This window comes from Symsagittifera roscoffensis, chromosome 3 (genome assembly GCF_963678635.1).
Source record: "Symsagittifera roscoffensis chromosome 3, txSymRosc1.1, whole genome shotgun sequence".
NCBI lineage: Eukaryota > Metazoa > Xenacoelomorpha > Acoela > Convolutidae > Symsagittifera > Symsagittifera roscoffensis.
The window spans coordinates 82,371,234-82,387,945 of NC_087064.1; the positions used below are offsets into that span (position 1 = coordinate 82,371,234).

A 16,712-nucleotide genomic window follows, 5' to 3' on the forward strand; every position below is an offset into this window, starting at 1 on the left:
TCTCTTAAACGCTAAGCATGAAGAATTATTTAAACGTCGCATTCGACAAAACTAAACATTGCGCTTAGTTAAACATTGCGTACATAGCGCATTCCGACTTTCATTGAATATAAAAGATTTGTCGTACATTATCTTGCAGGGAAAGTTTACAAAAACAAACCGGCGCATACAAAATTCCTTTCCTCTTCATGAGCAAGAATAACCAGTTGATGTGCAAGTGGCACCAATATATCGACCAGACTTCGATGCAATTAATGCGACGGTGACTGAGGGCAAAATTGTCCAGTCATTTTTGGGGAGGTTTGTGCTGGCTCAAGCGTTCAATTCAACGTCTTAAATTTCGAGAAAATGCATCACTATGAAGCTGAAAAATATCATTCCACTGACAAGTAAAATCTAATAAGGATGGAATAAAACTTAACCTCAAAATAGTTAAGCTAGAAAAATTACTGGTTGGAAATATAGTAGCTTATCGGCAAACATTCAGTCACCATTTAATCAAATTCAACAACTTAAATTTCATGCTCTGCAATTGTTGAAAACGAGATAAATAAACCTGATTTTTTTTAGCTTGAAATCAATTGAAAAAGCTTGTGGCTTGAATTATAAATTCTTCACTGCTGCTTTGTGGTCAATCTTTGAGACAATTTCGGGAGCTCGCAGTTTCTCGGTCAAACTTGGGTTGAAAAATTTCGTCGCACCCGCGTAAGCACGATTAACTCAGCCACTCAAACTTAAAAGAAATAAATTTACAAAATTTTATTAGCGGAATTCGGTGGATAGAACAATTTAGCTGAAACATCAAATGTTTGAAGTATTGACAAACGTCTTTAGCATGAGTATAAAATTTGATTTGTAATAATTTGTGATTAAATTAAAATTTTGTGACTACATCTAAACTAATTTTAGTACTACTCGGTCTTCCTAAATCATAACCAATATCGTCGCTATCTTTTTCGTCCGAAGCGTCGACAAGCTTATGAACCGGGTATGGAGCTGTTAATCGCGCAGAGAATTTTCGGAAATTATATTCGTCTAGTGGCTTCAAATCGCCATTTTCGGCTCCTTGCTCTCTGATTGCCAGCGCTCGGTTCTTTCTGTTATTGGCGGGCGAGGGAGTGATGGGGTCGTATTCTCCGTCGGAATCTTCACCCTTTAAAACAAACCAAATTTGTAAACTCTTCTACAATAAATGCAAAAAATTGCTACTAAAAATAGCAAGAGAAACTCTGTCGCAAACTCAGCCCTAGGATTGCAGAGAGAGGTAACTTTACTTCGTTTTTTTCTTTTCTTTTCTCTTTACAATTAAAAAAAATAGCGCAATTCACGTTCCAAGAATTGAAAAACTTACAATAAATGACAGATCGTCGTTACTTGACGTCATTTTAACGAACGTCTGCTTGCCTCCCTGCATAAACCCGAACGACATACTTCTACTTGACTGTCTTTCAAACTTGTAAGCATTATGCGAACTGCCATAACTGTCTTCAAGGCCGTCAGAAGAGTCAACAGGCCAATGTCTGCCTACATTATCTATGAATCTATTTACACATCGGTAATTTTCGGCCGCCGCGTCGATCACTTTGATCCTCTGGACTACATTCGGAGCGGGGATCCAAAACTGATTACACCTCATGAGTGTCGATTCCCGCTTTTCATTTTCTACAACTTGTACCGTCGAACAATCACTGTGATGTTGAAAGAACAAATCATCCCACACTTCTATGTTAGGTATCCGATAGAGTTCACTTTCTAAAGGTAAATGGGGAATTTTACCGGTTGTTGTCAAGCAAAATCCGTATAAAGGATTCTTAAACGCCTCCGCATCATATTTTTCAAAGAAGTTTTCAATCCACAGCCACAAATTAGACGCTGCCTCGAACTTGGTAGATGATCTGGGATCCATGAAGTTGGTAAACGCTCCAGTCAGGAGTAGATTCCATATTTGGCACAGGAAAACTGAGGTAAATTCAAATTCAGTGGGATACAGGTGGGTCAACTGGAACACGCAGTCTAGAAAGAGCAGAAAAATTGGAGGTTTAGTTCGCTTGTACAACGAGGTCTCTTCAGTTGGACGCGCCGAAATCACTGATGCTCTATTCATGAAGAAATCTTTGACTCGTTTTCCATTCAGACTGCCTTCCGTGTTCTTTTCCAGGAATTTCTTCTACAAAAAAAAACAGTTAAAATATTCAATTTAACTCTTTGTAGCCTAGGAAAAAATATCCTGTTTTGTACTGAGAAGTCAGTTAATTGAGAATGAAGATTTATATCTACCAATTATGTCGCAACAATATACCAAATATGGCAGCATGAAAAAGTTGGCACCCTAACATTGATTTTTTAGAGTAATTAACTTTAAAGACTAGAATTTTAATTAAACTTCCACCAGATAACATATGTAATCATTGAGCATAGCGGTTGGAGAAAAACTAACCAAGAATTTTGGTTTCGCATCCGTGAACTTGGGCAGCTGCGCTTTAAAATCAAACCCATCTGCAATCCACTCTTTCTGAATCAATTCAATGAAGCCCTTTCTGGTCCTGCATTGAGGCAGCAACATAATTTGAGCCAGCGATGATACCAAAATTAGAGTATCCTGTCCATTTCTTAGACTATCAGTGACTAAAAGTAAGGTTTCCATTGATGTTATCACCGAAGAACCAACAATAGCAGCCGACCTCAAACTTTCGCTCACAGCCAGAAGCCAACCCGATTGATCGAAAACGGTTCTGAATTGCTTAATCGATAGCTTAGCGAACTTGCGCGTGCGTCCCGTCCGGAAATTAACATACTCTGATATCAATTCATATGAATATGAAAGATTTGAAGGATCGAAGAACATGTATTGACCAATATCGATAAATCTGTGCAGATTGTTGGACTCTTTTGCGTTGGAAGGTAGCAGCAGTTTTTTGGAAATATTCGAATTTGCCAGATTGTTTGGACAGTACCTGAAAATATACCTAGTGGTGCTATTCGAGCTGTAATGGAATGAAAATCGAGGAAAATGTTCCTTTTCTCTGTCAGATAAATTGCTGCTGAAATCTCTATTTATTTGCTTGAAGATACAGAAGCCAACAAAAGCTCCGAAGGTGTAAAAATTAGTAGCCGATTGAGATAGATCAATATGTTGAGATAGGTAGATATCCCAGTCTCCTAAAGATTCGAACCTATTAATATTTGATTCTTCAGATTCGAAATAACCGCACGAGTAAGATTCTGAGGCAGTGAACAAGTAGTTGAATTTTGATTCTGATCTTAACAGATCCGCAAAGTTGTTCAAAAACTCGGCAAATGGCTCCTTTTTATCGAAAACTATACATATGGAGTTGAAGTCTGTACACTCGATTTGCATGTAGAAAAACTCCATAGTTGGGCTATTGTAAGAACTCGGAAAGGGAAGCCATACAAGACTCAGCTTCTTTTGCATTTCCTTCGTAGGTGTTACAGTTCGCTCCATTTCTGATTGGTCATCTTCTGGAATCGCAGCTGCAGACGCGTCTTGTTTTACAAGGTACACTCTGCGCACTTGTGGCAAAAGTATGTCCACTCGCGGGTCATAAAAATTCGCCGAATCCTCACTGCATGGTATGATTTCACCAAATGTATCTAAACTCAGAAATGAGAGTCTGAATTTTGTGAGTACCAAGTATCCACATAATATCACGCCTTGGGTTGTAATGGTACACTTGGCACAGCATAGGACGCCCTCGTTTGACGGAAATCCACCTCGGCTTGCTTTGAAGAAAGCCAAGTATTTGTTTCTGTTGTTCAAGTTACAGTAGAACGTCGACTTCGATTTTTGAGACATTCGAAGTCTATTCAGCAAACCTCAAGTTGGCACTTCAACTAACGCAGTTTGGATTGAATGAAGTAGTATTTTACATTATAAACATTAGCTAACTAAAATAACGAAACAATCAAAATATTTTTCACATCTTCATCAAACCTCTGTTCAAGTAATTACGAAACTGACTCAAAATGTCAACGGCAATTCTGAATTAAATGACGTTTTCAAATACCATATAATAACTTAGTTCAAGTTAGGTTTATGTTGCAACTATCAGAATTGTCCAAGTTGATCTGAGCATATTGCTCTTAATGGTAAACACTAAGTCACAGTGAAATTATAAAGTGACCAACTCTTAACTCTGTCAAAATGGGCACAATTAGTATGAGATCTGAGAACAAATATTCTTTCAAAACTTGGAAATCAGAATCGTTCTAGGCTAAGTGAGACACATCATGCAAGAAGTGCAGTTTATTCAATGTGAACTGAGTCGGACTACTCATAGTCAAGGACAGATGCGTGAATGCAGTATTTGGAGGAGTGCTTAGAAGTCGCTTGGTGTCTTTTTGAGATATAACATCATCACCGAGGTTTCCATTTGTAACGACCCTTAAAAATTCCCGGATTAGTCCACCGTGGCTAGCTATGAGACAAGAGATAGACTTCGGATTTGTCTTTACAGGCAGGAAAGCAGCAGCACTCTGGCCAGATACAGAGGTCAAATCATTGTCTTCTTTGAGAAGATCAAGAGCCTCTCTTAGTTCATTGCTTTTGTCAGCTGAGCCATCTGCAGCATTTCTGAAGCAAGACGAAAAGACTAAAAAAGGGGCTATTAACTGTTGCCTCCGATTCTTGCAGGTTACACTAGAACCTAGCAGGCGATTGACGGTGATATTTGTCGAATAAAAAACTAATTCATCCGTATTTTTGATTTTGAAGATTTCTACAAGATAAAAACTTTCTAGTTGGTAGTTTTCAGATTACAATTCTTCCAAACAGAGACAACAGACACATGGAAAAGTGTAGCAGCTCAAAAATAACCAGCAACATTTCCTTCGTGCAGCTTTTTAACACCAGGAAAAGTTTATGATGGTCATTTTTTGATTTAAAAAATCTACCTCATCTGAGTAATCCTAACCAATACAGTTTTTCAGCCGGGAATAAAAAATTCTATTTTTCGAACAAAAAGCAAAGAGCCTTTTTTCACAGCAATTTGTTAGTTGTTATTGGAGAGCGTAATTTGAGCTGCATCTTTAAAATAAATAACAAAAAATTTATAAACTTAAATGCCATCAACTTTGCTTGGAAGCAGTCAACTAACTCGAATAATTCTTCGCCTTTTCCAGCTGAAACGAAGTTATACATTATTTTCATAAACTCTTTCACGCGTTGCTGAATCTGAGGAAGTGTCTCAGCGCCTTTGGGCACAAACGCCGGCGGTTTTTTGTTAACTGCTGCAGCCATTTTGTTCAATTCGGAAACTGCTTTACCCTCAGCTGAACCATAATTTCGTTCACGCAGACACTTCAATGTCCGCACCACGGGGATACAGATCGTAGAATCTTCATTTTCTTGCTGTGACAGCACTAATTGGCACGTTAAATGGGCTCTTTTGAGGTCACTGGCAAAGGCGAAGTCAAATCGGTCTTTTCTCAAAAGTCGTCCCAGTTTCCACGCCTTGGAAATTATTCAACTTGATTAACTTATCTTTTTAGCTGAACTATATTTCTAGTTTAAACCACACTACAAATGCTAATACCAGAAAAAAGTTTGTCGTGTTTAACATTTCCCCCCAAAACGATCACCAATTTCACGGACTCTATACATTTTTTAAACATTTCTCGTGCATGTGAATTCATTGGTTACAACGCTTTTTTAAACACCTGAGCAATAAATAATTTTTGTATGCTGATCCATATCCGTATTGTACAAAATCAGAAGGACGGCTTTTTTGATCTCACCATTGAAAAAGGGGAGGAACTGGGTATTTGGGTGTTTTGTAGTTTTTCTTTTGTTTCCACGCAAATCAGATTATCGGACTGGTTCGAGTGATAAATCGTATAAATGATCATCGAACTGGCTCGAGTGATAAATCATATTAAAACTCCTTTCAGTCGTGATTCGAGACATAAAAAATTTCCAAAAAATTTTTCCCAGAGCCGAGATAAACAGGATTGAACTTTTTTGATTTTTCGCTTCTTTCGAGCGAGAGAGCAGGCTTTTAATAGAAGGCTTTATAGTACATAAACCATGGATTTTCCATTCAAGTATAAAAAATCTAGTAAAATAAGTTTTAAAAGTTTCTTTTTAGCTTGGGAACAAAAAAATCAAAACACCTCTGCAAAAAAAATTGAAAAACTTAATTTTTTGATTTTTATAAGTTATTTTTCTTAGTACTTACTACTTATTAGGACGTTTTTTATTAGTCATTGGTCTTCCACGCGCAAGAAAAACTGAAATTAAATTTAATAAAAAAACTTTTTTTGTAGTTTTGAGAATATGGTCGGAACATTCTATGCTACTTGCATATCAACCGGCTATCCTGATTCTAAATTGAAAATTAACTAAACTTTTCATCGTGCAGTTAATTTCCCAAAACCTTTAAAACTTGGTCAAAAAAATTACAAAAAATGAAAAGGCTCGAAGCTAAATGCAGAAAAACATACACTCTTTTCGAGGCTCTTTCATTTAGATAGCTAAGAATAATACACGAAGTCTTTTTTTTAAAAAAGCTCCCCTAGATCGGAAAAAATTTAGCCAATAAAATACTATCATTGTTAAATGAAGTTATTTTTTCGATAGGCACTAATTTACTTTTGACAGTGCCTTATTATTCAAATAAAACTGAAGACTATATAATGGTATGAATATGAACAAAAAAAATATAAATATAAGTCAAAGACAGTTGAAAAATGTCGATTCACTCAGGGAGACAGAAAATGCAATTTTTTCCAAAAATTTCCACTTTCGAGTTGCCAAGTAAAATATATATCACTTTGAGGCTCTTAGAGCTCCAGAATCGGACACAATTGGCACCTTTTTTGATTAAAACAAACCCATTTTGAGAAAACTGGATCTTAAGGACACTTGAAAACTTTACTATCGAAAAAAAATCAAAATCAACTCTGAAACTATAAGTCCATCACAATTTTTGCGCCATTTAAAATTTTGTTATTGGAGAGAACAATTCTAAAATGAAGTTCGATCAATTCAACTACTCTCCCTGCTTTTCCATTTTCGAAAATTAAAATTTCATTCCGAAAACGATATTGAAGAAAGATCAAAAATTAATACGAACAAAATGCACTTAAAAATGCAAAAAAAAAATTTCACTTCTTAAATTAGCTGCATAAAATCAATGGCAATTTCTTATTAGAACTTAGATTTTAGAAAACCCTAATTTACAAGGAACGTGTTTAAAATTAATACATAAGGGGAGAGGAGGTGAAGTGGTTACATCTCCGCCTCTCAATTAAAAGGCCAGATGTTCGAGGCCGACCATGATCTGCGCTCGTAGCTTGAAGATGAAGCATCATTGCCCAGCCCAGAAAATAGCCAAAAATTGCATTTAGTTCTTAAGCAGGGACACAACAGAGGTTCTCCGAAAAGAGCTCAAAAGCTCGCAGGTAGTTCCTTTTTCTGGTGGATAAATCGTCTGAATTTTTACTTATTTTTAATACGTATAGGGCGGATAGATTCTTAGGCACGAACAAAATTTGAAAAGAGATCCATGAATTTGAAATGAAAGCAAACCCAAGTTGAACTTAAGCTATGAAAAATCGAACATAAAAATCAAATTTGAAAGAAGACTCTTCCCAAGAAAAATTAGAAAAAAAACCACACGACACAACTTGAGCGAGGTGAAATGAAAACTTGACAAAGAATTTTTTGCGGGCGATCTCTCATCTTTACTAGTTTTCACAAAGCAAGTTATAACACTAACACAGAGGCGAAGCAGTGCTTCGCAACACTTCCGATAAAACAAAAACATTACATGGAAGATAGTGAATGGAAAAAGAGACGGAACTCGAAATTTTATAACATAAAAAAATTACTTGAAAAAAGTCAAAAATTCATACCTCTGTCTCGGACAAAATTCAAAAACATCCTTAAAAAAAACAATGCGAAACATTTATCGAGCGACAAGTAAGTCAAAAAACGAGTCGAGCACCGTTAAGTCGGAATCAAAACTGTTGTCATAAAAAATTTTAGCTATAGCGTTTTGGAAAGCTAAGGTTTTACGACCCATCCCTCCTGAAACACAAAAGCATACGAAAATACTGTGGGTCTAGCTAAAGCTGGAGGTACCTGTGCCATAATTCTTTGTATTATTGTACTGCTGCGGGAAAAATGTAATTTCAATAATTCAAAAATTGGGCTACACCTATAACCTTGGTTGTTTCTCAAATAAAATACGAGATGTTTTTGAGAATTTTAGATTTCAAAAAACTTCAGCTTTCGAATTTATAAAAAAATATATGGCCTTAAGGCTGTTTGAATTTTAAGAGCAAAATATGATTAACTTTTTGACAAAATTAACGCAATTGAAGAAAACTGGATCTTGGGGTAGAGTTTTTATTCCGCTGAAATCTAAATTTCAAGATCAATTTTCGAAACTAGAAGTTGAATCACGTTCTTCGCTGTACTTTCACTGTAAGGTGAATTTAAAAAGAAATCACACTTAAATCGCGAAAAAGCCTTTTCCTGAAAAAAAATCATCAGCACCTATGAAAGAGTCTGAACTTCGTTCCTCGACTTTTAAGAACCCGATATCATACATTTTATACATATCATACCGAAAACCACGAATCTGAAAAAAAAAATTCGACAAGATTATTTGAACTTTCTACTGCTGCACTCAATTGAAGGTTACAAAAGTAACCTCACATTTGTAAGCTATAGCGTTTTGGAAAGCTATCCCTCCTGAAACACAAAAGCATACGAAAATACTGTGGGCCTAGCTAAAGCTAGAGGTACCTGTGCCATAATTCTTTGTATTATTGTACTGCTGCGGGAAAAATGTAATTTCAATAATTCAAAAATTGGGCTACACCTATAACCTTGGTTGTTTCTCAAATAAAATACGAGATGTTTTTGAGAATTTTAGGTTTCCAAAAAAACTTCAGCTTTCGAATTTATAAAAAAATATATGGCCTTAAGGCTGTTTGAATTTTAAGAGCAAAATATGATTGACTTTTTGACAAAATTAACGCAATTGAAGAAAACTGGATCTTGGGGTAAAGTTTTTATTCCGCTGAAATCTGAATTTCAAGATCAATTTTCGAAACTAGAAGTTGAATCACGTTCTTCGCTGTACTTTCACTGTAAGGTGAACTTAAAAAGAAATCACACTTAAATCGCGAAAAAGCCTTTTCCTGAAAAAAATCATCAGCACCTATGAAAGAGTCTGAACTTCGTTCCTCGACTTTTAAGAACCCGATATCATACATTTTATACATATCATACCGAAAACCACGAATCTGAAAAAAAAAATTCGACAAGATTATTTGAACTTTCTACTGCTGCACTCAATTGAAGGTTACAAAAGTAACCTCACATTTGTAAGCTATAGCGTTTTGGAAAGCTAAGGTTTTACGACCCATCTCTCCTGAAACACAAAAGCATACGAAAATACTGTGAGCCTAGCTAAAGCTGGAGGTACCTGTGCCATAATTCTTTGTATTATTGTACTGCTGCGGGAAAAATGTAATTTCAATAATTCAAAAATTGGGCTACACCTATAACCTTGGTTGTTTCTCAAAGAAAATACGAGATGTTTTTGAGAATTTTAGGTTTCCAAAAAAACTTCAGCTTTCGAATTTATAAAAAAATATATGGCCTTAAGGCTGTTTGAATTTTAAGAGCAAAATATGATTAACTTTTTGACAAAATTAACGCAATTGAAGAAAACTGGATCTTGGGGTAAAGTTTTTATTCCGCTGAAATCTGAATTTCAAGATCAATTTTCGAAACTAGAAGTTGAATCACGTTCTTCGCTGTTCTTTCACTGTAAGGTGAACTTAAAAAGAAATCACACTTAAATCGCGAAAAAGCCTTTTCCTGAAAAAAAATCATCAGCACCTATGAAAGAGTCTGAACTTCGTTCCTCGACTTTTAAGAATCCGATATCATACATTTTATACATATCATACCGAAAACCACGAATCTGAAAAAAAAATTCGACAAGATTATTTGAACTTTCTACTGCTGCACTCAATTGAAGGTTACAAAAGTAACCTCACATTTGTAAGAAAGGTTGTTTACAGGAAAAAAGTCTATTTCCGATTGTACGTACACTTGCTATCTATTTCGGATTGCACGTACACTTGTTCTCGAAAGTGAAAATAACCAAATTTCGACAAAAAATGAAGCCTTTTAAACTACCTAATATATGTAAAATACAACTTGAACAATTCCTTGACAGTCTAGAGGAGTATCAACATGCCCCTGGATCACTCCGCGTCTGTTTGCATCTGTCCTGCCATGCCTCACAAGAGTCAAATCAAAATCAACTGAATTCATTGCTAACTTAAAAACAAACATAAGAAAATGCGCACGACGACAAACAATATGAAGCGCCATTTGATAAATTGAAGCGCCAAAATTTTCAGCTGAACTCAAATTAACTCACGACGTATATAAGAAACTTAACTACATTCATCGACTCTTAATCATTGGAAAACGTATTATTGAAAGTTATTTATTCAGAAAATATAAGAATATGCGGTTATTTGATAACTGCTGCTTGAATAATCATTCGCGTTTGTATTTAACTCATGCACCTTTTTATATACTTTAGTTGGCGCATCTCGACATAAGGGCGAGGCTGCTACTAAGATGCCCAAGCGACATTTAGAAAAAAGTATGACGCAGAGGCGAAGCTCAGCCTTGCATCACTTGCGATACAAAAATAATGACAGAAAAAGAGCGTTATAAATGACCAGAATGACAGCGCAAAAAAATGACCTAAACAGCGATATATTTCATAAAAACTTCAAATTATATTAATAAAAAAATTATGATGTAGCTATTCTCCTAACACTACTATTCATAAAAACCTACATGACAAAATCAAATGAGGCGGATAAAATATATGCGGAAAAACATTAAGAAATTTTTTAAACTCGTAATACTGACTTTCATATACTTTTCAGTTTATTGTAACCAGAAACAATCATAATTTCAAACAATTTAGGACACATTGCCATCATTACTTTCTTCGAAATAAAAGAGTAAGCGAAGAAAAAAATCAATAAAACTTCCTACAAGTGCGAAAGAAAAATACTTTCAACAAATCAAATATCATAGAAAATTTCAGCAATATTTCTTCTAACGCGATTTTACTTGCACCATAAATTTAATAAATTGAAAACGATTTAAACAATAGCGAAAAACTATGAAATCATCAGCAAACTCCGCTGTGCGGCAAATAAACCAACAAAACAGCAGAAAAACGCAAAAAGGCAGAAAACGATAGTTTGATAGATCTTTGACATGCGGAAAATTTTTCGGATAAATTGGACCCCATGATCCTTGTCGTCTTCAGCATGAACATCACGTCACCTCCACGCTAAATATGTCAAATTCATACCTCGAAAATTATATACTTATAAAAACAAACAGCAGTTAAACTAGTGATCTATATTCCGATTTCATAACGTTTGGTATTCGAAAGCGTAAAAAGTTGATACAGCAAATCGAAGATGGGCTTGCAAAAACAAAAAAAGGTAGGCTGAAATTCAACGTAGAAAATGCTGTATAAATAAATGAAAGAGGGGCGAAGCAAACCGTTGCAACACTAGCAATACAACGCAAGCATAGCATAAAAGCTAGAGAATAAAAAATGAGAGAAATCAGCAAATTGAATAAAATGTAAACCGAATTGTAACCGAAAAGAAAACAGTCAAGAAGCACAACCACCAGCATTGAATAAGTTTCCATTTAACGAGTGGCTATTAGGCCCACAATTCGTGGGTAGACGACTGCTGAGCCGAAAATTTTACCACTTGCGATACAAAACGAGAATGCCGCTAAGTCGAAAAAAAATCTGAAAATTTCAAAAAAACCAAAAATATCGATCAAGCTAGCTTTGCAACAAAAACGAGCCAAGACATTAGTGAAACTAGCATCGAAAGAAAAGTTATCAAGCGGTAACAAAATCTAGCAGAAACCCTTCGGCCAAAATTTTTTTAAAAACTATTTTCAACTCTCTCACACTCTCAAACAAACAAACACACCTACAAACTTTTTTCACGCGTCAAATTCAAAAATATGAGGCCAAAGGTAATTAAAAAACATAAGCGACAAAAAGTTACGAATAATGAAAAGTTATTAAGTCCGCTTCACCCTCATAACACATACACAGCTCGTGAACGACGCAATATGAGGCGACTAGGCCGATGTAATTAACCCGAAAAAAGAGGGAAATCCACTATTCACGATTTTTTAAGACTTATAAGATGTTAAGTCCCCCTCACCATCAAACCAACGAAAGGCGCGAAATGCGGACATTAAACTGGTATAATAGGCCGAAACTTATCAAGCCGAAAAAAAAGAAAACAAAACCCAAAAGAATTGTTCAGGAAAAACTTAAATATTTAGCGTTTTGTGCGATGCAGAGGTGAGCTTGAAAACTATTTTTCCATTGAAACTACTTGAAATAAGGCCACTAAGCCGATACAAACACAGAAGCAAAGCTGTGCTTCGCAAACACTAGCGAGAACACGACGAAAAAGCAAATCCTCGAAATAGTTAAACTTTGCTACGTATGGGCTTCGAACCTGCGATCTCGAGAATTTTCAAGTCCCCCACGCTTAATTTTTTCTGAAATTCAATTAACGGAAGTCTATTTAAAAGTACTTTTCTTGTTCTACACTTCGCCAAAATTTCTCGGCCACGAACGCTCAACAACCGGTAAACACTTGTCACAAATGAAGCAGCAAAGTATGCTAACAAATTGCCAATGATATGCAGCAAAAGTGGCACCAAATACAAATGAATACAATTTTTGCCAGTAATAAATTGGAATACATCAAACTGAAGGCACCAACTTTGCATGTATTAAATTGGAATACATAAAAACACATAATCGTATAATTATGCATTTAAAAAAATTGCTAGATATAATCAGTTAGAAAATTCCTGAAATCGAGTTTGTATGATTGTTAAGTTGTTTGAAACAAATAGCTTTTTTTGGTTCGTTTGATGAATCTACACGAAGTCGAAGTTCCACTTCGCATACACAACCAAAAATATGACCGACAACGCTACTTGGAAAAACTGAATGAGTAAAACTTTGAGTCTTCATAATTTCTTAAGTGACGCAAGCCAATTATGACGCATTAGCAGTACCATTCAATTCGAAAAAAGAAATTTAACTACTCACATGCCTCAATTTATAGAGCGGACGCACTTTAACAAGTATACGAAAAGTTCATTAAAAATAACCGACCCTGTCCAGGTTCAAACCCTCCTTTTTTGTGGCGGGTCTCCTTCCCTACCTCTACGCTACAGATCCATGATACCTTGAAGCTAAAGTCTTACTTGTAATATACCAGTCTGTGTTAAAATCCTTAAAATTGGCTGATCTTAAAAGCTGGTTAATGATCTTGTGCAAATACTGCAAAAGAACATTTTCAAAATGAACACTAGTATTTGCGACTTAGGTTGGAAAAAAGAAAGTTCATACTATCACACTGGTTTTGCTTGTGTAAAAATGTATCAACTGAGCTAACTTATTACGATTCGAATGTCAAAGCACATGCTATCAAGAAGCCGTTAAGATGCCCCAAAAGTGGAATCAACATTTGCGACTTAGGTTTTAAAAAAAGAGTACTCGTAGTATAACACAAACTCTCACTAAAGTTCGATAGTGTTAATAGGCCGAAACCTATTAAGCCGAAAAAATGACACAAAAATAAACAAAAAATTTTTTTTTTAACAAATCGAGTTGGAAAAACCACAACCAACATAGGACGAAGAGGCGAAGGAGACAAAGTTGTTTACGGAAAAAACCCTGGTACCCCGATTGCAATACCTTAAAAAAGGGTTAAAAAAATGCCATAAAAATTGTTTCCATAAAAACATTTCAGAGATTAGGTTTCAAAATTATGAAAACCAATTTTTACCTCTCTAAGTATGTCATATAAGTCGACCTAGACGATAAAAAAAAAACACCGAAACCATTTGATCGAAAAAAAACTTAAACTTAAAATGTTCAAAAAGTTCACAACTCGGATTTTGAAAATCCGAGTTGGTAAACTTATAATTAACAAAACGACCGTCAATTATATTAGGAATTTTTTCAACTGAAGAAAAATCCATGCTTTCAAAATTGAGCTGACAAAAAGGATCAGACAATCCAAAGTCAGCCTGTTTCCCCACAAAAAAATCTATTTCATACATATGCTGTACTAGCAAAAATAGGTTCGGCCGCGATTCGAACTCCACACCTTAGGGTGCTAAGGCATCCACATTAGCTCTAGACCAGGATGTTTATGTACAATAATAAAGCAAGTCCAAAGATTGTTGTATAGTCTAGTACCCGATTAAAGTCAGTTGCTCGCCCAAGTGCAAAAACTATTCAAATTATAGAACAATCTCCATTGGCTTACTGTTGGTTTGATAATTTTCAACTGCAAAGCTAAAACAATTATTTAATTTCTATCTTAAAAATACATAGAATCTGACGGTAATAAAATTATTTCAAATATAATACATAATTTATTTCAAAACAGCAACAAAGTAGTCTATTCTTTTGCGTTCAGGTGAGAAACATTATACAAATAGTGCAGCTTGGTCAGAGTGAACTCAGTAGGACTATTCATCGTCAAAGTAAAATGAGTGAAGGATGTATTTGCCGGACTGTTGATCAGAAGCTTCTTAAATTCAGGAGACACTACATCTTCGCTGGGATTTCCACAGGTGACTAGCTTCATGAATTCCCTGATGAATCCTCCGTGACTAGCTATGATACAGGAAATCGACTGCTGGGAAGATTTTTCAGGTAAAAACGGCGTTTCCTTCAGAACAGTGTGCGCTATAGTCATTTTATCATGATCTGATAACGAGTCGAGAGCCTGAGTTAATTTCTCACTTGGTCCTGTAGATTCTTCTTTGCAATTTCTAGGCAAAAACAGTAATACTCAAAACCCCCAGTTTGTGTATAACTTTCTACATCACAACCCGATTATAAAAAAAAACAGGTAACAGCGGTTCAATGAAATCCAACGAAGTCAAAAGTTAGAGGTCAAAAAAGTAGGTCAATTGATCGTAAGCTATTTGAAACTTCGCTTCAATTTGCGCTCATTGGTTTTTCTGAACTAATCAAAAACTAATGTAAGTAAAAACATTAAAAACCCCAGTAAGTAAGTTCTGGCGAGAAACTGAGCATCTTACTCGAACAGCTCGTCGCCGCTTCCAGTCGTGGCATAATTGTACATTATCTCCAAAAACTCTTTCGCCCGACTCTGTAGTTGCGACAGTGACTCTCCTCCCTCGGGTACAAAATCATATGCAGTTCCTTGGTTGGCATCTGCCGCCAATTGATAGTATTGCGAGAAACTCAGGTTTTCGCCTACACCGTAACTTCGTTCACGGAGACATTTCAGCGTCCGCACGACAGGAGACATCTTACTCTGATCATCTTCAACTTGCTGTGAAAGAACTAACTGACATGTAAGATGGGCTCTTTTTAGGTCACTGGAAAAAGCGAAGTCAAATCGGTCTTTACTCAGAAGTCGACCCAGTCTCGTTGCCTTGGACATCATTCAACTTGTTAAGCGTATCCTTGTTTGATTATATATTTTATATCCTATTTTACAAAACTCAAAGCATCTACCTCTCCACGTTTACAAAATTAAAAATATAGCCGACAGAGAGTTAGAAAAGTGTCTTGAACTTAAGGATCCCGAACAAAATTAAAAGACTTTGTTCATTGACACTATTATTCATCACCAGTTATAATTACCACTATTATTCATTTTTACTAAGGATGTACCAGGGGCGGATTTAGGGCGGAGGCTAGGGTTGCGGACGCTCTCTGCCTCAAGGATTCGACCCCTTGCCGAGCCAAAGGGTCCCCCTGTGGTATTTTTTAAGAAAACCATTTTGGCCGACCGACCCTAAAATTTTTCTAAAGGGGCCTTTGGCGCCAATATATACTAATTTTGAAAATCCTCCCCTCTCGAGAAAATCCTAGATCCACCCTGCGATGTAAAATGATAATTGAAATTTCAATAAATTACTGAGTGCGAATTTCGAATTTTTCTCCACCAAAACAAAGGATTTTTGCATCCATCTTTTAGGCCAAAAAATTTTTTTTGCCATTTTGCAATGTTTTTTCTTAAAAAGGCCCACTGGCTCTTCTACAACCCCCCTTCAACTACGAGGCGCGAGTGGGGGTTGCGTTATCAGTGCCCTTAAATTAAAAGAACATTTTTTCAGTGGAAATTTTGACTTAATCTGAAAATCATTTGATATGCTTTAAAATTGAAAAAATATCGATCATCGTTCAACTTCAAAGCTTTTTAAGCAAAATTTTAGGGAGTTTGTTAGTATCTAATTCTCGCGTGTCAAAGCAAAAACAACTTGAATAATCCCTAGTTGATCTAGGGGCGTGTCTACATGTCCTTGAACTATGCCCTGTCTGTTTGCATCGGTTCTCCCGTGTCGCACAAGCGTCAAATCAAAAACAATTGGTTCCATAACATCTGAAAAAAAATCCAAATTTATTTCTGAAAAAATATAAATTCCATTTTTAATTGCAGCATATATACACACAAACTAGATAAATAGTTGGACAGCTCAAATTTGAGAGCCAGTTCTAACTCACGTTTTATACTGCCGAATAATTGATTGAAATATGAACTTGCTGGAAATTTAAAGGCTAAATTTAGGTTGTATCAAAATTTAACAAAAT

The 16,712-nt window shown here is 35.7% G+C and overlaps 2 protein-coding genes across 4 annotated transcripts; both read right to left on the reverse strand.

Moving 5' to 3' along the window:
* Positions 1-771: 771 nt before the first annotated feature.
* LOC134842967 (uncharacterized) lies at positions 772-10,707 on the reverse strand. Of its 3 annotated transcripts, none has more exons than XM_063859515.1 (5): positions 10,199-10,707; positions 5,115-5,470; positions 2,438-4,591; positions 1,352-2,167; positions 772-1,153 (listed from the first exon to the last, which is right to left on the reverse strand). In XM_063859515.1, exons 3-5 carry the CDS (start codon positions 3,812-3,814, stop codon positions 875-877), a joined length of 2,472 nt encoding a protein of 823 aa, XP_063715585.1. In that variant the 5' UTR covers positions 3,815-4,591; positions 5,115-5,470; positions 10,199-10,707; the 3' UTR covers positions 772-874. The 3 variants fall into 3 exon arrangements, with proteins under 3 accessions (XP_063715585.1, XP_063715587.1, XP_063715586.1); XM_063859517.1 differs by having other exon boundaries at positions 10,178-10,707; XM_063859516.1 differs by lacking the exon at positions 10,199-10,707 and having other exon boundaries at positions 5,115-6,161.
* Positions 10,708-14,428: 3,721 nt separating this feature from the next.
* LOC134841958 (fructose-2,6-bisphosphatase TIGAR-like) lies at positions 14,429-16,499 on the reverse strand. The gene is made up of 3 exons (XM_063858060.1): positions 16,382-16,499; positions 15,191-15,549; positions 14,429-14,917 (listed from the first exon to the last, which is right to left on the reverse strand). The coding sequence occupies exons 1-3, from the start codon at positions 16,496-16,498 to the stop codon at positions 14,542-14,544; spliced, it is 852 nt and encodes a 283-aa protein (XP_063714130.1). The 5' UTR covers position 16,499; the 3' UTR covers positions 14,429-14,541.
* Between the last annotated feature and the right edge of the window lie 213 nt (positions 16,500-16,712).